General features: G+C 35.5%; 3 protein-coding genes across 5 annotated transcripts; 2 read left to right on the forward strand and 1 right to left on the reverse strand.

Moving 5' to 3' along the window:
- Positions 1-872: 872 nt before the first annotated feature.
- On the forward strand, positions 873-3,244 carry LOC105791316 (uncharacterized protein At3g17950). 2 transcript variants are annotated; one of them, XM_012619349.2, is made up of 3 exons: positions 873-1,271; positions 1,447-1,602; positions 2,520-3,244. In XM_012619349.2, exons 1-3 carry the CDS (start codon positions 1,260-1,262, stop codon positions 3,003-3,005), a joined length of 654 nt encoding a protein of 217 aa, XP_012474803.1. In that variant the 5' UTR covers positions 873-1,259; the 3' UTR covers positions 3,006-3,244. The 2 variants fall into 2 exon arrangements, with proteins under 2 accessions (XP_012474803.1, XP_012474806.1); XM_012619352.2 differs by having other exon boundaries at positions 883-1,271; positions 1,450-1,602.
- Positions 3,245-3,580: 336 nt separating this feature from the next.
- LOC105791306 (putative E3 ubiquitin-protein ligase XBAT31) lies at positions 3,581-6,426 on the reverse strand. Of its 2 annotated transcripts, none has more exons than XM_012619324.2 (8): positions 6,100-6,426; positions 5,892-5,951; positions 5,711-5,782; positions 5,484-5,605; positions 5,232-5,372; positions 4,998-5,105; positions 4,556-4,814; positions 3,581-4,271 (listed from the first exon to the last, which is right to left on the reverse strand). In XM_012619324.2, the coding sequence occupies exons 1-8, from the start codon at positions 6,277-6,279 to the stop codon at positions 3,876-3,878; spliced, it is 1,338 nt and encodes a 445-aa protein (XP_012474778.1). In that variant the 5' UTR covers positions 6,280-6,426; the 3' UTR covers positions 3,581-3,875. The 2 variants fall into 2 exon arrangements, with proteins under 2 accessions (XP_012474778.1, XP_052489501.1); XM_052633541.1 differs by having other exon boundaries at positions 6,056-6,202.
- A 15,008-nt stretch (positions 6,427-21,434) lies between these two features.
- On the forward strand, positions 21,435-22,503 carry LOC105791296 (16.9 kDa class I heat shock protein 3). The gene has a single exon (XM_012619316.2). The coding sequence runs from the start codon at positions 21,781-21,783 to the stop codon at positions 22,261-22,263; it is 483 nt and encodes a 160-aa protein (XP_012474770.1). The 5' UTR covers positions 21,435-21,780; the 3' UTR covers positions 22,264-22,503.
- The last annotated feature ends 1,638 nt before the right edge of the window (positions 22,504-24,141 follow it).

Genomic DNA, 24,141 nt, shown 5'->3' on the forward strand with positions numbered 1-24,141 from the left:
TGAATACAAAGTAAAAAATAGCCAGCCATACTCATCACCTTCCTGGAAACAACCTGATAATAATGATTAAAAGGGATAGTATATTACTGCGTGCTACTGCTAGCTTTTTTGTCGTAGGGTTTTCAATTCCTGACAGATAATCTGTCAGAAATTGTGTCCCCTGCAAGCTATGAATGGATGGACCTTGGAATATTGTCTAATTAGCTCAAAACTTAGCCCAAAACAGAAGGACAATAGCTAACCAAAGCAAGATCATCAGCTAAATACTTCATGGCTAGCCCATGTAACCCATCCCTAGTTGATTCTCACAATGGTTAGCCAACTTGTGGGTTTGCCCCAATGATAAAAGCCGAAATTGAGTTTGGGACCCTTGCATATTAATGATATGGTCTGATGACATTGCAGATACAATGAAAACAGCACTTAATTGGGTTCCTTGAGACCCATATATTGTGGGGTCTTAAAACTTGAAAACTTGGGCTGACACTACTGTTTTTGTGGACCAAGGGGAAAAAGGTACATACCTGATTGAGATTTGGACGATCAAAGACTTTAAGTATGTGCTTTGTTATTGCCATCCACCAAGGCAAAAGTTGACCACTTGGCCCCTTACCCTTCCACTTCCTTGGATCCTCCTTTGTATGAATTCCTTGTATGACCAAATTAGTCTTAATATTTTTGCACCCAATTGACAAATAAAACTTATGTGAATTCGTGATTTTAACGTATACCGATAAATTTTGCTCTGTTTGCTGGTCACAAAGTTTCAAGTTTACAACATTTATAATCAATGGCAAGCATCTTACAGTGATGAAGAACATAGTTAAATGCAAGTTGGGTATATTAAGTAAAATTTCAAGGACAAACATCTGAACTGCCCGTGGAGCCTTTATCTTCTGATTACAATTTTTATTTTATTCAAAGTACATAATGATTTTGTTTTTGTTTTCTTTTGCAAAGCAAAGTGAAAGAATGCTTCCAAATGACAAGACTCTTTTACTCATTTTATTTCCTTTCTTTGACTATCTTCAGCTTGTTTTTACTCTTGTCCTTTCACCCTATCTCTCTCTCTGACATGTAACGAATGTTGTTTTTCAAAGTCCATATATATGAACATCTATAACCAGTTCACTTTACTTGCTTTAATTTGGTTATTAATCTATAGTTTTTAGGGTTTTTCTTTTCTTGGTTCAGTTATCTCATATCTACTTTTAGTAAAGATCAATCAAGTCACACTCACAAAGTACTTCAGCAGAGACATGGCTCATCAGGTAATGCTTGTCTTCTCTCTGGTTATTCTCTCATGGGTTGTCTCTTATAGTTGTGGGGTGTCTATTTTTCTTCTTTAAATTCCTCTATCATATTAATGTGTGTGTGTCTACTTGCTGTTTGTCATATTGTTGATGTTAGTACAGTTATATGATAAGTTGGTTTTTTATTTGATAGCAGGAAGAAGGTTGGCCCCTGGGATTGCAGCCCCTGAATGTGAGAGTTGGGTTGCCTGGAAGAAACCATGATTACTCAGGATCAATATCATTCAACACTATACTCACTGGTTCCCCAACTTCCTCCACAGCTTCCTCTTCAGATTTAGACACAGAGGTCAGTGAGTGACTCAGTCTCACTGGAAAAACTAGACATATTTTGGTTGTAATTTTGCTTAGATTGGTACAATTTCAGTGGTCTTGTCTTGGGTTTTTGTTTTTGCTTTACCACTGTAGCCTTTTTGGTTTTTTCTTGCACAAACATGCTTGCTAGTTTTACCGGAGAAATGCATTTCTTTTTGTTGATTTTTCTTGTCTTCTGTTGTAGGGTAGTAAACTAATACCCAATTTGCAACAACATTGAGTAGTGCTATTAGATGATTTCTTTATTTGGTAGGGCAGTAAAATCTCCCCTTTCTCTTGCTTCATTGAACAAACTGTTTTTGACAAATTTGCTAAAAGTAAACGGAGTGGGTTCTTAAGAGGTAGCATCAAACAAGTTTGGGATTCAAGTCCTAGCATTGGTAGTACCCCTTTTCTCTATCCGAGCTCTGCGGTTGGGGTTGTCATGTGGAGCCTGATTTGGTGCTTTCTGTCATAGTTTTAAGATTGAAGTGCTGCTATTAGGTGTTTTTGTTTCATAGGTGAGGTCTTAAGCTACCGGCACTTAATAATTGCAATCAGCAGTAGCCGGCATTGACTTTATCTGTAATGTGCTGGTGCTGGTGATTACACATTAATCATGTCAACTCACTCATTTATACTGCTGCTGCTGGTGATTACACATTAATCATTTATCTGATGAAGCACATAATTTGACCAAAATGTGATGAGATTTTATGTAAAGAAGTGAAAATTTATGGTAATGATACATTTGGCTAGTTGTTTATTTCATGATATTTGGTGTAATTATTTGAAGAAGGGTCCTAAGAATACCGCGTATAAAGCAACTTGCTTCTAGTGATTTCTGCAGGTGGATTTGTAAGTTGATTTGTACATTGTTTTACCAATATCTCTTGTTTGCTTGATTGTCAGTCAACTGGTTCCTTTTTCCATGATAAGAGCATTACGCTTGGGAGCCTAATCGGGGTTTCTAGCATCTGGGAACTCTCGAAAAGATCCATAAGAGGAAGGAAAGCTGAAGCAACAAGAGAAAAACGAAACAACAGATCAAAAGTTTGGCTGTTTTCACTATGTTCAAGGGATAATACCGATGCTGAGAATGTTAATAATGCAAACAATGCTCCATCACTCGGCCACTTCCTCGCGGTGGAAAGAAGAGCAGCCAGTGGATATAGAAGGAACCACGGTCCTACAGTCAATGGACCTGACGAACTTGCCCTGCAGGCTCAACCCAATATAGAATCAAACTCCCTATTCATTAATGGCTGCATCGCTCCTCCTCGAACAAGTTCATGCCATGTTGCAGATGCTGAGACTCAAAAGAAGGGCCGACTAGATAATGATGGTAACAGTAATGGAGTTCCAATTCTGCTTTCATGCATGTGTGGACAACCCTGAACCCTTCCCTCTATTTATGCATTTGCATCTCATTATTTCTGATGATTCAATTTGGTATGCTTTAGGGGTTAGGGAGGACTAAGCTTTATTCTCTTTGTCATATATTACTGTTTGTTTTTCCTTTTTCTTCGGTTTTTAAAGCTAAACTGAATCAATCTTTTCATGAAGCTCCTTTTCCTACAAACTCTTTAGGTTTTTTATATAGTAATATTAAATACTTTTTCGATGCTTGAATGTAACCATGGGCCATCACCATCAAGCATAACAAACAAGTAGGTACATGGTTCGTGTCCTATATATTAAAAAGAACAAAACAAAAAACAAAAGCATTTGTTATTATATAAAAAGCTAAAAAGGCAAAGGCCAGCTAAAAATGGAGCCTTTGGCCCTTGCTCTAAGTTTTGATGTCCCGCCCCCCCTCCCCCCATTGATTTGCCTTTCCTTTCACTCATTGGCCCTACTATACTCCAACTATCTACTTCAAATCTTCTTCCACGTCATTCTCACCTTTTTTCCCCCTTTTCTTAAGTATACTTTTCACACTAATTAATCATTTGTAAATTAAAACATTCAAGTATAAAAATTGAATCTTTAGTAGCATTGTTCATCTCAGTCTCAAGTAAACAAAGATTACAACAAAATAAACCAAACTTACAAACCCTAACAAAATAACCCTAAGCAAACTCACTTCTTTGCTTATGTAGCAGATGGACCTCACCTATTTCACATGTACATAGACCAAATGAGTCCAGTCCTAACCATGATTGCTTGATTTTTTCTCTCTGCCCTTTTTTATTTTCCTTCGTTGTGTGAAAAGGAATGTGACAATCTGAAACTTTCAATAAGCAATGGCTGACAAAGTGCCAAGTTTCAAGTCTTATCAATCCATTCATTTTCTGCAGCAATCCTTCCTGAGCTACGGCCACCAATCTTGCTGAATGAACCTATTGCGGATAAACTTTTAAAGCTGCTGCTTCCCTCACTGAAATTCCTTGGCTTTCTTGATTTTCTTGGCTTTGAAGTACTATCTTCTCCAGTAAAGCGATTGGTATTGTCATAACATTTCATCTTGGCTACCACCAGTCGGACAATGGTGCACCGGCAAAAGGGGCATACCAGGGTTGTTAGGCTTGCAGTCACAGGGTTTGGCTTGTTGTGACAGCACAAGGCAACTGTGCATTGTGCACACATCTGGTGGCCACAGTCTTGAACTTCAATAGTGCAGAGCTGCTCAAAGCATATACAGCATACTTCAGTATCGCTAGCCTGCACCAAATAATTCCACAGTGAATATATCAACTCCATTATTGCCAAATGGAAACTATGTTCAAATTTTACTAGCATAACAGAAACCTAGCAGTCGATTGCTAAAGAGTAGGGTCAATGCAAAAACGGATATCCTAAAGTATGAAGTTTATGCTGTAAATTGGTATAGCCTCAAGACTTTGTATTACATCTCAATTTCGTAATGGACTGAACTAATATGATGCCAAGAGGAGCACCATTGAAAACCTAGCTTGAAGGGCTAGTCTATACATTTTAAGGAATACCTCAGAAACACTGTCATCTAACCCTGAGTCAGAATGTGAGGGTGATGGAAGTGAGTAAGCTGTTCCCTTTAAGATGTTCTTTTCCCTTTCCCGGTTTGCCTCCATTAAGGCCTGTTCTAATAGTGATTTTGCCTCTTCATTAAGCTCGGTAATGAACTTTAAAGTTGCTGGCCAGACAAGAGGTTCTGCTGATGAAGGATTTAGAAGAGCTGCACAAGCTCCATGTTTGTGTTTTAGCGCAACGACAAATGATATTCTCCTGTAAAGATATGAACATAGCAAAAACGATTATACACCAAAAGATAGATACAAGAACAAGATCAAAATCTATAGCCGAAATAATTATCTTGGTAAGAGAAAATGAATGAAACAAAGGATCAAGGCCTGGGAATAAAAAAGCATGTAGATATCCATACATGTAAATAATAAAATTAAACTGTACCCAGATGCATCTCTTTGAAGACGATCTGCACCCCAAGCCAACAACATACGAATGCAATCAAGAGAGCCCCCTCTAGCAGCCAAATGAAGAGGAGTGCTTCCTGGGAAACTGAAAAAAGCAACAAATTTTCAGTCATTTTTCCAAGCAATCATTCTATCCATCTGACCAAAAAAAAAAAAAACAAAATAAATACAGATACTCATGAATTATCAACTTAACATGAATTATTATTACCCATATCGACCAGTTGATGCACAAACAAGAGCACCATTGTATAACAGGATATGTACGCATTCAGGCTGCTTCCGGCGTGCTGCTAAGTGCAAGGGAGTGGCTCCCCTACCATCTCTTATATTCACAAACCGTGCATATCCCCTGATATCAAATCCAACAAAAGATATACATATAAGATCAAATGAAAACAGAGATTTCTATCCACATGAATCAAAAAAAAGTCAAGCAATCTTGAAAGAAACAAAAGACCACCATGAAACAGCAACAGGGCTAGATTGAGCAGCAGAGAGGATGGCTTGAAGGCAGTCAGAGTGACCATAATAGGCTGCATAGTGTAAGCAAGTTCTTCCATGAAGGGAATCAAACATTAATATCTGAAAATCAAACATAGTATCATTGTAATCAAAAGAATTTCAAACACATATAAATGGATTATTTTGCAAAATTCAGGGAAAAGACAAAGAAGAAAAATCACTTACATTTGCCCTAGCTTCAATGAGCCTCTTCACACAGGAGGTCTTCCCATGCATTGCAGCCAACATAAGTGGAGTCTATAAACATTGAAAAGGAAACAAAATAGAAAACTAATTATAGAGAATAGATAGATAACCAAAAAAAAAGAAAGAAAAGTAAGTAAGCACTTTCCAAAAATAAAACTACCTGCTTGTGACGATTCACTACATCCGGATTCACGGATTTCTCCAAAAACATGGCCAAAATCTACCAAAAAAAACCATCTTTACATCAAGGGAATGAAACCATATATGGATTCAACAAACCAAAAAGCCAAAACCATGGTAAAAGAAGTTAGAATAAAACTTAACCAAAAAAAAGTTTATCTTCAAAAACCTCCAAAGGGACAACCCACCTCGATCTGACCATTAGCAGCTGCTATATGAAGAGCAGAGTGGCGATCATAAACAGTTGTGTGATGCGAAAGATTGGGTTCTCTCTCTAACAAAGTTTCCACAGTTTCAAAGTCTCCAACTTGAACTGCAGTAAACAATTCATTCTCTTGACTCGCTACACAACTCAGCCCCTGACCCATCTTTCAAAAGAGCAAAAGGTTTTCACTTTCCCCACCGGACGTCAGCTAGGCCTCCCGGTGGTGGCAATTGTATGGTGGCCTGGCCTTTGTCTTAATTTGGCAAAAAAAAAAGAGTTCACATTTATTAAGTAGTTGCCTTCTGAAAGCGACTGATGGGATATAGAGAGCCTTATTTTATAGATTTTGGTGACGGAGTGCTTTTACAATATTAAATGCTATAATTGGAGTTGAAGTTTTTTTTGTAAAGAGATAAACGATATGTTTGGGACCATGAACCTTTTTTCTTTTTTCATTTTGGTACAGAGGACGATGAATTTCTAGATCTCTGCAAACGGCTAATTACCGTGACTATGGGTCATCCCACAAGGGAATAAGAATATGCAAAGGTAGGAGTAGCTTAATATCTACAAAGAATGAATGCTGTGCTATGCTATGCTATATAGATAGATAACTCATGGTTCACAAAGGATCGCTGCTCTGCATACCAAACACTCCTTTTCTTTATTAATGTTTAATTTACCTATAATTTCTGAGAAAAACATATATCATCCTAATTATTACAATAATAAAAATGTGTTGAATTCTCACTTTTATTCTCTTTTAATTTATGCACATGGATATCATAAAATCATCAATAGGATTCCAAATTTTGAAGGGTAATTTGTTAGTTGATTAGCCATCTTTTCATAAATTTGTTTCACTAAAGATTAAGCATCCTTAGGCTGAATTTTATGATTTTCACATTACTGTTAGGCTTTATGACTTCTGCCAACTTATGCACGTTTTTCTTCATCTTATGACTCAAGTAGTAATGATATTGGGCTAAGTTTTCCATAATTCACTCTAGTTCTAACCAATTACACCCATTCTTTCTTTTCTCTTTGGACCAAAAATAACAACAACAATATGAATTCTTAATTAAAATGGTAAAGTAAAAGTAGTGTTAAATTCAAATATCATCCACAAGATATTATTAATATGATAAATTAATTTAATATTTCTAAAATTAAAATTAAAATGATTTCATTACATTATATTAATATAAATTTAAAATTTAAATAAAATAACAAAATATTTTTGCAGAGATCTAGAAATTCATGGTCCTTGTACCAAAATGAAAAAAAAAAAAGCTCATGATCCCAAAAATATCGTTTATCTTTAAATTAAAACACTCCAATTAATGAATTTAATATTGGAAAAATGCTCAGTCATCCAAATCTATAAAATAAGGCTCTTTGTATCCCATTACTCGCTTTTGGAAGACAACTAATTAATAAATGTGAACCCCCCCTTTTTTTTTTTTTCAAATTAAGAGAATCACCAAGCCAGCATCCAACTGCCACCAGTAGAGGCTTAGTTCACGTTGGTAAACCATCTTAGCATTGAAACCTTAGCATTCTAGAGTCAAACCGGTATAAAGTACAAAGGATGAAGGTATAAAGTACAAAGGATGAAGAACTGGAAAGAATTGAAAAAAAAATTTAGCCATGACATATGCCGATGTTGAAATTGAAGATCCACATATCGTAACACGTCGTAACCGTATGGTAAGACTCAAACCTTTGCCATTTTAATTAAGATTTTCCCATTAAATGCTTAGTTACAGAATGAATAACAAGAACAATTTGCTCACAACAAATTTGCATTAAAATAAGTTCTCGCCGAATAAGGAATGTGCTCCGTTAATCTCATTCCTAGAACTAAAACAAGTCTTCTTTTTAAATAAGCGTATAATGGCTTGCTTTAATTACAACCAATGTGAATCTCTAACTCCCTGAATTTAGATCTGATTAAATGCTAAAGTTACATATTTTATGTAATTAAATTGGTTAATTTATGAGAGTGCACCACTAATTTTCCCATGTTTATATTGAATTTTGTGCAGGAATGCAATTTGAGGCTAAATAGAAGAAAAATGAAACAATTGGGCCAAATTGAAGAAAGAAGCAAAGAAGGAGGGCCAAAGTAGAATTTTTCCAATATTAATTAGCTGAAAATTTTGTTGACTTAGTGGGAGATTATTTTGGGATTTATTTTATATCATGGAATATTTTTTCCTTAATTTTCTATGACTAGTTGGCTCCTAATTTAGTAAAGCCACTAGTATAAATAGAGGCTACATTGTTCATTTATTCATCAATCAAAATATTAAGCTTTCACCTTTCAATACATTTTCTCTCTTCTTGTCACGAATTCATTTGCTGCCTTTAGTTTCTTTTCCTTCAATTTATAAATTCTTAGTAGCCACCAAATTAAGCCATTTGCAATTCCTTTTTAAATTCCCTTTTTATTTTCAGTAGCTTTCCACCCATTTTACCTTATTTAATTATTCCAATACCAATATGCCCCAAACCTTAGCCAACTAAACTCATTTTCAGCTTTAGGCTGGAATTAGTCTCGTCAAAACCCGTGAGTTACGAACCCGAGCAATTTAACTCATAAAGTTCCAGTACTTATTACTTCTCCGAATTAAGAGTATGATTTTGTCAACTCACAAAGTCAGATCAACATTAAGTCAAAAAAGACGTCGTTTGATTTAGTGTGGTTAGACGTACAGTTGGAATTCCGAAAGAAATGTTTCTAATCGGTTTTCTGTGAACACATTGGCGTGCCAAGTGGAGATTGCTGTTTGGTTCTGTCAAGGGAAGTAGTAACTGGATTTAAATGTCCCACGCGGTTGAAGGCATTGGTTCGAGATAGGCTCTTCTAGAACGCAAAGCTGCCGGAGTTCTAAATCATGAACGTTTCGTGGTTGTTCGATCGGTAAGGGTTAGTTATTGGACGTTCCATAACTAATTTACACAAGGAAGAGTTGGTGTCCGATGCGTCCTTGGTAGCTATAACTAGCTTATTGGAGAAGAGGAGTTCATCTAATTTCGAGGATCGGTTTAAAGACGAGGAAAAATCCGTGCCTAAAGCTGAGCTTATTCTAATTAATTTTTCTTCAAATTTATTTAACTGCTTTTTATTATTTCATTTTCAACTTTTACTTTTTTACGCGTTTTATTTATTTATTTCAGGTTTTTGATTTTATCCTCCCCCCTAATATCTTGGGCACGACAACTGCCCCGACATAAATCTGGTCAATAGAGCAACAATTTCAGTAAACCCAGTCTCTGAGGGATCGACCCTACTCCCTATACTGCTTAAATTTGCAAAATTAGGTGTAGGTTTATATTGGTGGATTTGACACCCATCAAGATCGATAACATCTTTAACATATAATGAATCAACAAAGACTTTTTGGTGCAATCTTCTTTGCAAATCAAATCTCTTCAAACAAGGAAACTCAATCACATTGAAAGACTTCAAAACTCCTTGCTTGACTTGATTTTCTCCATATATTAACTTCATTAGAGTATTGCTAAAAATCCTCAAAAATGTTCTTTTAAAAAGTCAAACAATTTTGGTCAAAAAATGCCAACCAAATATGACAAGCTACATTGACTTGCCAACTAGGATTGCATCTGGTCTATGTAACTAGCAATAACAATTTCCCCTTTTTGCATTTTGATAAAAAAAAACAGCAACACATTTAAAAAAGATAAATGATCATCTTCAACATAATACTCCCCATTAATTCAACTATCAAACTATATAAAACAACTACAAAACGAACTGTAATAGCCCATTTTTGCCCGGGGCCCAACAAATAAAACAAACCAAATAAATAAAACAAGCCCAAATCAGACCAGCCCAAAACTAAACATAACCCTAACCCACAAACTTAAAAAAAAATTTTAGCCAAAAGAAAGACAGAAACCCTAGGTGCGCCGCACGCCTCTGCCACCTCTGACACTGTCGCTGCACGCCAGCCACCGCCACCTCCACGCGCATTGCACCCCTCTGACACTTGCAGAGAAAAATCAATTACAAGACCACAGAAGAAACAAATAGCAAAAAGAAAAAAAAATAGAAATTACCAGTTTTGTAAATCGGCTATAAAAGCCATGAAATATCAATGTATCTCTTCTTATTCTTTTTCGGACACAAAAAATTGAATACAAAACAACAAATAGTTGACAGATTCAAAAATGTGTTTTTTATGCTTTTATTTTTCTGCCTTTTTTATTATTTATTTTTTACTTGCGTTTCAAAAAGAAAATAAATACAAAATCAAAAAAGGAGAAGCAGATCTTACCTTTCCTGGTGTTTACGCCGTCGTGGGGGGGGGGGCCGACGTCGTCGTAGCTGATGAAAGACGACATTTTTGGGATCGGGAGTCGAAAAGGCCAAAAATGACCAATTTTTATAATCTCCGGCCACCGTAGACGGCGACGCCGTCGCCGGCGACCGGCGGTCGTCACGGTGGTCAGACGACCCCAACGGCCGGATTCTGGGTCTATTCCAAAGAGAGAACAGAGAAAAAAGGAAGATTTTTTTTAAAAAGCTATTCAAATGATTTTTTTGTTATGTTTTTATTATTTACAATAGGACCAATACGACGTCGATTTGGGCCTAAGCTTCAGGCGCCAAAACGGCGTCGTTTTAATAAACCCGCGCACGACTCGACCCGTTCCAAGGGGGATCCGCGCGTTTACGTTGAATGGGTTATTTGCAACCATGGTCATTTCGTGTTTATGCTTCTTTTAACTTACTCCCATTTTGTTCATTTTTTTTTAAATTTGGCCACAGAATTTTGTTTGGTTCTCGATCAAGTCCCTGACCCACCAATGCGCTAAAAAATAGACACGTGTCCGGATTTATTTTTTTGTCCATTTGGTCCTCGAGCTTTTGGCGTTTTTTACCTTTAGTCCTTATTTATTTATTTTATTATAATTTCACTTTTAAATTTTATTTTATCACTATTTAATCCCTAATCTGCCTAATTTTAATCCTTTTTCTTCTTCATATATTCTCATTTTTCTTACTTATTTTAAATTTTATATATTATTTATCTTAAACTGTTTTTATATTATTTTGGGAATTATTTAATTTATTTGATATATTATTTATTATGAAGTGCTATATATATATATATATATATATATAACATTTTATCTTAAAATGTCTTATAAATTATTTATATTAGATTTTTCATATATTATTCTTTTAAATTGTTTTATGTATTGTTTATTTTAAATTGCTTTAAATTATTTATTTCAAACTTTTTTATATTTTATTTATGTCAAAATTTTTGTTTATTTTGAAACTTTTTTTATATAGGATTTATTTTAAACTTTTTATTTTATTTTATGTACTTTAAACTATTCTTGTATATTATTTTATACCGTTTGTCCTTGATTGTTAATTTGTATTAAAATGATGTACATTGTGTGATTATTGCTATCATGTGAACTATAACTAGCTTGTTCATATTTCCATATTATTGTCATTCATTAACGTATCATTTTATTTATAAATTGTTATTTAATGTTCTATTATCATTCCATTTCATTTTATCACTTCAAAAGTTGCGTTCGATTTGTATATATATCCACAATAAACCTTCCTATTTTATCACTAATAAAACAAATGCACATTGTTTAAGTGTTGTACTCGTCATTATTCAAAAAAGAAAATTTTAAAATAAGACAATATTTCGCGTTTTGGAAATTCGAGAAATCGTACCTAACTTACGGGGTTTCAATTTTCTCGTTAAACCTAAATAGCAAGATACCCTTTTAAATTATGACTTTTGAATAAGCAAAATTTCGTGTTTAGATTCGAGAAGGTCGTACCCTAACTTACGGGGTTTCAATTTTCGCAATAAATCTAAATACACGAAATTTTTTCAAACTTTAATTTTTTAAACGATCTCGGGAATCAACAAAAGATCGTGTTCTAACTTACGGGACATGATCCCTTTTCTAAACCCGAGATAGTTCAATATCTTTTTAAATAAATAATTTTTTGACATTTATTCACATATCGGGAATTCGATATGTTGTGTTCAACGCATTGGATATGACATGTTGTTTTCTTGATATGAGGATTTTTCTAAAAAATAATAAATGCAATATTCAATGTTTGGAATTTTGAGAAATTGTGCCCTAATGTATTGGACTACGATTTCTTCATCTGACTTAAACAATTGAATATCCTTTTGAATTTTATTGCATGAGTTTTTTAAGGACAAGCTCACTTTATAGGATGTGAAATATCATGTCCTAACTCATGGGATATGACATTTTCTCTCTCTGAAATGAGAGGGTCTTAACATGTAATTTGATTTATACAAGTTTTTTTTTAAAACAAAGGATTGTATTTTAAAACTCTTCAAAGTTTTCAATCTTCAACTCTAAGACACTAACTAATTAACTAGGTACCAATTTTGGGCGTTACGAGGGTGCTAATCCTTCCTCGTACGTAACCGACTCCCGAACCCGTTTTCTAAATTTTGTGGGCCAAAATCGTTGTTTTGGTAAAATCAAATCGTTTATTAAAAACAATCATTTTTCGAGGTGGCCCGATCACACCTCATCAAAAAGGATTGGTAGCGGCTCCCATATTCGTTTTCATTTTCAAAATCCAAGTTGACCCCGTTTTTGAAAAAAATGGTGTCAACAACTTGGCGACTCCGTTGCGGACCAAAATAAGAGAGTTAAGCCACAAGTTGATTATTTTTTGTCTTTTTGTAAAAAAATGAAAACTTGATTTAAATATACGATCCTTTCGTTGCATTTCATCCGTCTTTATTATGGAATTCATCATTGTGGTTTATAATTGCTATGTTAGTTTAAGTTGTGGTATCTTTCTGCACATTGCATTGCATGACCGTTGGTCACACCCTTTTAAGTGAGAGCGAGAAACTAGTCCTTCGTGAGGTTTTCACCTCCGTGCAGGATAGTGGATCGCTTTCAGGATACATTCGTACCTATGTCTTCGTGAGATTTTCATCTCCGTGCAGCCATAGAGAAATGTATTCCCCTGAATCAAACTCGGTTCGTATGAGTCTATAATGAGTGAGGATCGAGGAATCTGTCTATTCGGGTACTTCAACTTTAGAACCAAACCACATGTAGAAGACCTTAGGAGCCTACCCTAGGTAAAACCACGCCAAACCCTAGTAATCACCCGAATAGGTGCTTTATTTGTTTCTTTCTTACTTACTTTTGTTTTGTACTAACCCGTTTCGTTTTGTTTCGGTTATGATTGCATTGTATTACATTGCATTTTTCATCAAATAGAAAAGATATGTTGATTCACGTTCAAGTATCTAAATAGAGAGCTTGTCATAAGAAAATGAGTTTCTTGATAAAATAGAAGACAATGCGGTTGTTCGAATATGGTCCGAGAAAACATAACGAGGGAAGGGTGATAGTCTGGTGAATGAGTACACAACTTTACCTCATTGCCCGAAGACTCAAGCTAACGAAGACTATTCGAGAGTCGCTAACGCCAACTTTCTTAAAGAAGCCAATGAGCATTACGAGGATGAGTGAACAATTGGTCGCGACTTGGATCAAGCAAAAAGGAGATAGAGGAGGTGCCCCTTTGAAGAGTTTTCGAGATTCAATTTTAACATATGGATTTGAGGAAAAGGATCGATGTCTTTACTTCGAGTATTAGGATAAGGTCGTATATGTAAATATCTGTTTTATGTAAAGAGATTTGTTTTCTAGAAAAGTTGTTCTAATAGAATTGAATCAAGATCAACGCCTCTTTTTGCATTCATGCATCAACATTACATTTCATTGCATACAATAAATTTCCTAAAATCCAAAAGTACGTCGAGTTTAGAACTCTAGTATAGAGCCTGATGGATGATAAAGAATTAGAATTCTTTGAATGTATCGATGGTTCAGAAGGTAAAGATGTTTGTGCCTTTGAAGAAGGAACTAAAAAAACTATCAGGAATTTGTTTCTACATCCCTAGAGGCGTTCTAAACAACTGGACTGTGGAGGAAATTCTTGTGTTTTTTAGGACCAGTTCAGAGTAATATTCAGAACACTCTTATTGCTCTAAGCTTGGGAGCAATAGAAAACCCTTTTGTGAAAAAGACACATGTCCACTATTTTTATTTCAACGAAATGCATCTTTGTGTCTTATTTTGGCAAATGTTCTCTTGTTCCTTCCATTTCATTCATACCCATACCACACAAATAATTATCCTTTGATTCATTGGTTCTTTGAGTCTTCTTTCGTTCCTATAACAGGTTTCTAGATATCAATGATATGAGCGACACTACTATTGACTCTGAACTTTCTTTTGAGTAAGATATGTGTCTAGAGGAACCTCAAGACTTCGAAGATGATCGAGACTGTAGCTGATCTCTTGATTTGTTAAGGATGGTAGAGCAAGTCGAAAAACATATCCTACCTTAAAAAAATCAGTTGGAAATCGTGAGTTTAGGAGAAGAGAAAGAGGTGAAAATCGGAGCCTGTGTCACTATAGAGATAAAGCGAGATGTCATTGAGTTACTTCAAGAATTCAAAGATGTTTTTGTATGATCGTACCAAGATATGCTTGAGCTACTAAGACGTGGGGACACTTTTGAGGCTAAGAAGATCTTGAAAGAGGTCAATAAGGGTGTCTGAGGAACACATGCTAATAATTTTGCAATGGCCAAGCAAATCATGAGATTCGGGTACTGTTGGTCTACCATGAGAGAGGATTGCATCAGTTATACCAAGAAATGTCATAAGTACCAAATTTATGGAGACAAGATTCATGTGCCTCATTCATCTCTTCATGTTATGACTTTTTCATAGACTTTCTCTATGAGAGGCATGAATGTCATTGGGCCGACCTCGCCAAAAGCTTCTGGCGGTCATCGATTCATCTTTGTGGTCGTCGATTACTTCATCAAATGGGTAGAGGTTGTTTCATATGCCAATATCACAAAGTTAACAGTCAGTAAATTCTTGAAAAAAGAAATCATATGTCGGTATGAAATGCCAAAAAGGATCATATCTGACAATGCACTAAATTTGAACAACAGCACGATATCAGAAGTTTACAGTCTGTTCAAGATTAACACCATATCACCCCAAAATGAACAGTACAGTGAAAAGAGAGAGAGAGCAAAAAAGAAAAAAAGTAAAAAAGTAAAACAAAAAAACAAGAAAATAAAAAACAAAAAAAACTCTACCGGGGCAACTCATTTCTCATTGTCATATGGAATAGAGGCAGTTTTACCCATCGAAGTTGATATTCCTTCCTTTCGAGTCTTGTCAGAGCTGAAGTTGGATGAAGCAGAATGGATCCAGGCCCGATATGATCAGTTAAATTTGATTAAAGAGAAAAGGTTGAAAGCTATCCATCATGGTCAAATGTACCAAAAGCGAATGATGCGAGCTCACCAAAAAAGTTTGCCCTAGAGAATTCGATGAGGGGGACCTGATATCGAAGAATATCATTCCCTTTACAAAAGGACTTTAGAAGAAAGTGGATGCCAAACTGGAAAGGACATTATGTGGAAAGCCTTATCTGAAGAAGCGGTGATTTTGATCGGAAGGGATAACAAGGACTGGCCTAATCCTATGGGTTCAGATTCAATCAAAGAATGTTTCATGAAAAGAAAAGAAAAAAAGAAAAGAAAAAAAGAAAGAAGAACGAAAAAAGAAAAAAGAAAAAGGAGAGGCCAAGGTGAAAACCCGTAAAGGGTGCCTTAAGACCAAATGGGTTTTAAATTGAAAACTCAGGAATGAGCAATTCAAATTTTTTGATCAAAGGTGGGGCATGTGGTAGTCTTGTCCTCTCCGAATTAATAATAAGGAGAGATGCTACATCTTGGGGCATCAACAAAGTCTTCTAGGACTTCTAAACACATATCAAGTTCAAAAGGGTCCTCAAGATGTTGGGGGCAGAAAAGCTCATGCTGTGCTATTTGGGGCACCTATTTCCATTTTATTCATTTTTGTATTTTGGCAAAATACGCCATTTTGATTAATTTATTCTCATTTTGTATTCTAGTAAAATTTTCTATCTTAATTAATTCATTCATTTCGAGCTTTACTCTCAATAAACTTTATCTTATTCGTTTTGATAATCTTTTTCAAGCATTTTTCATTGAAGTAACGATTAATGGACTGACAAAATTCAAGCAGAAGGAGTTCTGTATATTACTCTGAAAGCTTCTAAATAGTACGAGGACTTGAAATAGGGCTATTGTTTAGAACTAACCAACTTAAGGGTTAGAAGCATTGGAGAAAGAATAGTCTAAATTACGTCTATTTCTTTGGTTTTTCTGTTAAAGATACTAGCTGAACAAGAAGGCATCGGTTATAGAACCTTAATAAATTTCGAGCAATGACAACCTAAGCGATAAAGAGGGATCATTCACGAAAAATGACATTCTGCATTTATGCAAATATGTATTCATTCAAATCTAGTTAGGAGAATTTGATTCATTATGATCATGACATCCTAATCACTAGGCATAAATAGGTCCATAAAATGGATTCTACAGGTCATGTTCCCTAGAGAACAGATCAGCGAAACCACAAATCCTATACCACTAAAGTTACAGTAGAATAGATTAAAGAAGATAGAAGATCTTGTCTTCCTGTACCGGCAGCGAAGCAGATCGAAGACACCAGCCTAACCTCCCTAAGTTTGCAGTGGTGCAGATTGAAGATAGCAGATCTTATCTTCCTGTATTGGCAGCGAAGTGGATCGAAGATAGCAGATCTTATCTTCCTATATTGACAGCGAAGTAGATCGAAGATAGCAAGTCTTGTCTTCTTGTATTGGCAGTGAAGTAGGTCGAAGATAGTAGATATTGTCTTCCTGTATTGGCAGCAAAGTAGATCAAAGATTGTAGATCTTGTCTTCCTGTATTGGCAGCGAAGTAGATCGAAGATTGTAGATTTCGTCTTCCTATATTGGCAGCAAAGTAGATCGAAGATAGCAAGTCTTGTCTTCCTGTATTGGCAGCGAAATAGACTGAAGATAGTAGATCTTGTCTTCCTGTATTGGCAGCGAAGTAGGTCTAAGATAGCAGATCTTGTCTTCCTGTATTGACAGCGAAGTAGATCGAAGATTGTAGACCTTATCTTCCTGTATTGGCAGCAAAGTAGATCGAAGATAACAAGTCTTGTCTTCCTGTATTGGCAGCGAAGTAGACTAAAGATAGCAGATCTTGTCTTCCTGTATTGGTAGCGAAACAGGTTAAAGATAGCAGATCTTGTCTTCCTGTATTGACAGAGAAGTAGATCGAAGATTGTAGATCTTGTTTTCCTATATTGGTAGCGAAGTAGATCGAAGATAGCAAGTCTTGTCTTCTTGTATTGGCAGCAAAGTAGACTAAAGATAACATATCTTGTTTTCCTGTATTGGCAGCAAAGTAGGTCGAAGATAGCAGATCTTATCTTCTTGTATTGGCAGTGAAGTAGGTCGAAGATTGTAGATCTTGTCTTCCTGTATTGGTAGCGAAGTAGGTCAAAGATAGCAGATCTTGTCTTCCTGTATTGGCAGCGAAGTAGATCGAAGATTGTAGATCTTGTCTTCTTGTATTAGCAGCAAAGTAGATCGAAGATAGCATATCTTGTCTTCCTGTACTAGCAGTGAAGCAGATCGAAAACTAGTCCTATCTCCCTGAGCAGCAGTGGAGTAGGTTGAAGATTGTATATATTGTCTTCCTGTATTGGCAGTGAAACAGATCGAAAGCTGGTCCTGTCTCTTTAAGCAGTAGTGGAGCAGATCGAAGACGACGAATCTTATCTTCCCAAGGTAGTAAGGAATCAGATTTAAGCCACTGGTCCTATCTCCCTGAGCAGCAGTGGAGTAGGTTAAAGATTGTAGATATTGTCTTCCTGTATTGGCAGTGAAACAGATAAAAAGTTGGTCCTGTCTCCCTAAGCAGTAGTGGAGCAGATCGAAGACTACAAATCTTATCTTCCCAAGTTAGTAGGGAAGCAGATTTAAGCCACCAGTCTTATCCCCCTGAAGTAACAGTGGGGCAGATTGAAGATACAAGTCTTATCTCCCTGAAGTTGCAGTGGAGCAGACTAAAAACACAAATCTCATCCCCTGAAGTTGCAGCAGAGTAGATTGAAGTCATATCTCTCTAAAGATGCAGTGGAGTGGATCAAAGCAACAAGATGTAATAGACTGGAGCAGTACCAAGAAGTTAAGACTCGGCAAGACCGGGCAAAACTTGTCTTTCTTAAAAGTCTTTGCTCTGTTCTCGTTACACAACAACGAGCAAAGAGGGGCAACTGCAATAACCCAATTTTGCCCGGGGCCCAATAAATAAAACAAACCAAATAAATAAAACAAGCCCAAATCAGACCAGCCCAAAACTAAACATAACCCTAACCCACAAACTTAAAATAAATTTTAGGCAAAAGAAAGACAGAAACCCTAGGTGCGCCGCAAGCCTCTGCCACCTTTGACACTGCAACCGCACGCCAGCCACCGCCACCTCCACGCGCATCGCACGCCTCTGACACCTGCAGAGAGAAATCAATTACAAGACCACAGAAGAAATAAATAGCAAAAAGAAAAAAAATAGAAATTAACAGTTTTGTAAATCGGCTATAAAAGCCATGAAATATCAATGTATCTCTTCTTCTTCTTCTTTTTCGGACACAAAAAATCAAATACAAAACAAAAAATAGTTGACAGATTCAAAAATGTGTATTTTATGCTTTTATTTTTCTGCCTTATTTATTATTTATTTTTTACTTGCATTTCAAAAAGAAAATAAATAAAAAATTGAAAAAGGAGAAGCAGATATTACCTTTCCCAGTGTTTACGCCGTCGTGGGGGGGCCGAGGTTGTCGTCTCCGATGAAATACGGCATTTTTGGGATCGAGAGTCGAAAAGGCCAAAAATGGCCAATTTTTATGATCTCCGGCCACCGTGGACGGCGACGCTGTCGTCAGCAACCGGCGGCCGTCACGGTGGTCAGACGACCCCAACGGCCGAATTCTGGGTCTATTCCAGAGAGAGAACAGAGAAAAAAGGAAGATTTTTTTTAAAAAAAAAGCTATTCAAATGATTTTTTTGTTATGTTTTTATTATTTATAATAGGACCAATACGACGTCGTTTTGGGCCTAAGCTTCAGGCGCCAAAACGGTGTCGTTTTAATACAACCCGCGCGCGACTCGACCCGTTCCAAGGAGGATCTGCGCGTTTTCGTTGAATGGGTTATTTGCAACCATGGTCTTTTCGTGTTTATACTTCTTTTAGCTTACTCCATTTTTGTTCATTTTTTTTAAAATTTGGCCCCAAAATTTTGTTTGGTTCTCGATCAGGTCCCTGACCCACCAATGCACTGAAAAATGGACATGTGTCCGGATTTGTTTTTTTGCCCATTTGGTCCTCGGGCTTTTGGTTTTTTTTACCTTTAGTTCTTATTTATTTATTTTATTATAATTTCACTTTTAAATTTCATTTTATCACGATTTAATCCCTAATCTGCCTAATTTTAATCCTTATTTTTCTTCATATATTCTCATTTTTAGCAGCTTTTATTTTTCTTTCTTATTTTAAATTTTATATATTATTTATCTTAAACTGTTTTTATATTATTTATCTTAAACTGTTTTTATATTATTTTGGGAATTATTTAATTTATTTGATATATTATTTATTATGAATTGCTATATATATATATATATATAACATTTTATCTTAAAATGTCTTATAAATTATTTATATTAGATTTTTCATATATTATTCTTTTAAATTGTTTTATGTATTGTTTATTTTAAATTGCTTTAAATTATTTATTTCAAACTGTTTTATATTTTATTTATGTCAAATTTTTGTTTATTTTGAAACCTTTTTTTATATAGGATTTATTTTAAACTTTTTATTTTATTTTATGTACTTTAAATTGTTCTTGTATATTATTTTATATCGTTTGTCCTTGATTGTTAATTTGTATTAAAATGATGTACATTGTGTGATTATTGCCATCATGTGAACTATAACTAGCTTGTTCGTATTTCCATATTATTGTCATTCAAGAACGTATCATTTTATTTATAAATTGTTATTTAATGTTCTATTATCATTCCATTTCATTTTATCACTTCAAAAGTTGCGTTCGATTTGTATATATATCCACAATAAACCTTCCTATTTTATCACTAATAAAACAAATGCACATCGTTTAAGTGTTGTACTCATCATTATTCAAAAAAGAAAATTTTAAAATAAGGCAATATTTCACGTTTTGGAAATTCGAGAAATCGTACCTAACTTACGGGGTTTCAATTTTCTCGTTAAACCTAAATAGCAAGATACCCTTTTAAATTATGACTTTTGAATAAGCAAAATTTCGTGTTTAGATTCGAGAAGGTCGTACCCTAACTTACGGGGTTTCGATTTTCGTAATAAATCTAAATACACGAAATTTTTTCAAACTTAAGTTTTTTAAACGATCTCGGGAATCAACAAAAGATCGTGTTCTAACTTACGGGACATGATCCCTTTTCTAAACCCGAGATAGTTCAATATCTTTTTAAATAAATAATTTTTTGACATTTATTCACATATCGGGAATTCGATATGTTGTGTTCAACGCATTGGATATGACATGTTGTTTTCTTGATATGAGGATTTTTCTAAAAAATAATAAATGCAATATTCAATGTTTGGAATTTTGAGAAATTGTGCCCTAATGTATTGGACTACGATTTCTTTATTCGACTTAAACAATTGAATATCCTTTTGAATTTTATTGCATGAGTTTTTTAAAGACAAGCTCACGTTTGAGGATGTGAAATATCATGTCCTAACTCACGGGGTATGACATTTTCTCTCTCCGAAATGAGAGGGTTTTAACATGTAATTTGATTTATACAAGTTTTTTTTAAAACAAAGGATTGTATTTTAAAACTCTTCAAAGTTTTCAATCTTCGACTCTAAGACACTAACTAATCAACTAGGTACCAATTTTGGGCGTTACGAGGGTGCTAATCCTTCCTCGTACGTAACCGACTCCCGAACCCGTTTTCTAAATTTCGTGGACCAAAATCGTTGTTTTGATAAAATCAAATCGTTTATTAAAAACAGTCATTTTTCGAGGTGGCCCGATCACACCTCTTCAAAAAGGATTGGTGGCGACTCCAATATTCGTTTTCATTTTCAAAATCCAAGTTGACCCCACTCTTGAAAAAAATGGTGTCAACACGAACTATTAATGCAAAAGAGTTAAGAAGTACTAACAATAGACGACAATCATAGTAATATAGCAATATTCAAAGACAATTTTAGGTACATGCCAAAAAAAAAGTACTAAGCTATAAGTCTCAAAACATCATCAAACCAATTATATCACAAAAAAATCACTCTCACCAAAAATAGTATATCAAAACATTATTATTTTTGCTAAAATAGAGTGAATGAATACATAAATGGAGAAAATCCCTGAAACTACCAGAAAACTCTTTCCACTATACTAAGCTACTATTATTTTCACTCGAATACATCAGAACTAGAACCCTCTTTCACTTTGTATCAGTTCACTTCTATATAATGCATTCAAATCACACACCAAATCCCACCGTGGATATATATATAATAGAAGCTTGGAATCTTTCTTTTCAGATTTTGTGGTGTTAAAATCTTATTTGTTCATAGTTTTTTGCAGCAGGCAACATGTCGCTCACAATTCCTAGCCTTCTCGGTGGCCCAAGAACCGACGTCTTCGATCCATTTTCAGTATGGGATCTTTCAGATGAATTCTTCAACTCTGCATTGGCAAACACTATGTCATCATCATCTTCAGTACGCGAAGCTTCAGCCATTGCCAACGCAAGGGTAGATTGGAAGGAAACACCGGAAGCTCACGTGTTCAAAGCAGACCTTCCAGGGCTGAAGAAAGAGGAGGTTAAAGTGGAGGTTGAAGAAGGGAGGGTTCTTCAGATAAGTGGGGAGAGAAGCAAAGAGCAAGAAGAGAAGAACGATAAGTGGCACCGCGTTGAGAGGAGCAGTGGGAAGTTCTTGAGGAGGTTTACGTTGCCTGAGACTGCTAAGATGGATCAAGTTAAGGCTAGCATGGAAAATGGTGTCCTCACTGTGACTGTCCCCAAGGTTGAAGACAAGAAACCTGAGGTTAAGGCCATTGAGATTTCAGGCTAAACTACATGGACCTCAATTATGAAAAAACAATAAGTCCATAGTGTTGGTTTATTTCTGTTTGTGTGTGCCAAGATCTTTTCCAATAATGTTTTGCTTATTAGTTTTCGAAGTTGAAGCAGATGAAAATTGGCTTCAAAATCTTTTTTTTTTTCCTGTCAAAAAAAAGAATCAAACATGAATCTTGACAAAGAAATGTGACGTCTCTGCAATAAATAAATACTATATGGTACAATAATTCAATTGCTTTTTTGACAAGTAACAAAGAGAAGCCAACAAAAGATCCAACTTTTGTCTACTTTGAGTTGGTTTTCCTAGCAGCATACCAGTAACCACTCCTCTTGCGACGTGGAAGAATTATGTATTTACAAAGAAAGCAATCGCACTTCCAAGGCAAATTGCAGCTTTTATTTTTTTACCAGAAAAAAGAAAAGAAGTAAAATGGACGGTGGGGAATGATTTATTTACCAGGCACCATGTGAAAATTTCCTCAGGATATGCAATTTTCTCTCTTACACTCCTAGTCCAAACCCTCTTTCTCCACATAATAATTGCTTGCTTGAGGCTGAAATGGCTACAACAAACAAATATATTATTATTGTGAATCTTGATGTGGAAACAACCACTAGGAAGGTTGGGTTGGGTGAGGATGGAATGGATTTGGTTGATTTCCTCTATGGGGTCTTTGAGCTACCGCTGGGTTCGATCATGGGGCTTCTTCGGGGAAAATGGTGTGGCTGGTTCAGAATGCTTTGGCAGTGTAGATTAATGTGTAATTATACCTTGATCCGCACTATCTGCAACCAACTTAGCACAACAACTCTCTCTTGAGGACTAAGATATCTGCTCCAAAATGGCTCCCTTGCTACAACGTGTATCAAAAAGCTTTGCTAGTGTATCAAGAAGAGAAAGCTGGAAAACCAGAATCAGAAAAGCTGAATATTTCAATTTTACAGCTTCAGACAGATTCTCAAGGGTGTCCTGGATTCTCCAGTTACACCTTGTTTGGTTCACCCTCTAAAATTATAAATATCACACGCCAAGTCCAAGCAAGCAAGTGGGGTATATATGTTAAAGCTACACAGACTTTATAATCTGATGGTGAAACCAATGTCTACCATCTCTTTTGTTGTGGTATTAATAATAGAAGTGAGTTTCTCTGTTGATAACTGAAAGCCACATTTGAATCAGAAACAGTCCTCACAAATGTTTTCTTAAGGAATTATATTAAAGTATGAACAGAGTTGCAGAGACCAAGTTTTACTCCACCAGCTAATTAATTGAGTAGTTAAAGTGGGTTGTTTTCTTCATAATGATGTATCCAAATAAACTGTTAGGATTCACTTCGGTTCTGCGAATATTGTGCTTGTTTGATGTTCATACATTTTCGTCTGCCAACTAAAAGAGAAGTAAAATAATTTGCTTTTCTTCTTCTTTAGCACAAAAAAGTAACGAAGTTTAGTTTTCTCTTTAACTTGAGTTCAACCACTCTCAAATTCTCTTTAATTTTCTCAATACACCGTAACGAAGGAAAGCACCTATGAAAACACCAACATCATGAACACAAATTTCTTCAGCAGGATTCAGCCATCAGATCAAAACTTCGGGAATTAGCGTATTTTATCGACTTACAATAGTCTTATTCTTTCCACCGGAATCTGGACCTCTTAGATCAATAAAAATCGTCAGATCATGCGTAAACAAAAACGATCATCACGAACTTGACAAAACGGGTCACCACTGACTTGAGAAAAAATTTATTATTCCCAAAGTGAGGACCTCCTCATTCCAAAAAGATACGGTGGAAGGCCAACAAAAGAGGGAGCAGACCCCAAGAAAAGGAGATGGGGTGGTTGGAGGGGTAAGTAAGAAGAAGAGACG

The sequence above is a fragment of the Gossypium raimondii genome, chromosome 7 (assembly GCF_025698545.1).
Source record: "Gossypium raimondii isolate GPD5lz chromosome 7, ASM2569854v1, whole genome shotgun sequence".
NCBI classification, from domain to species: domain Eukaryota; kingdom Viridiplantae; phylum Streptophyta; class Magnoliopsida; order Malvales; family Malvaceae; genus Gossypium; species Gossypium raimondii.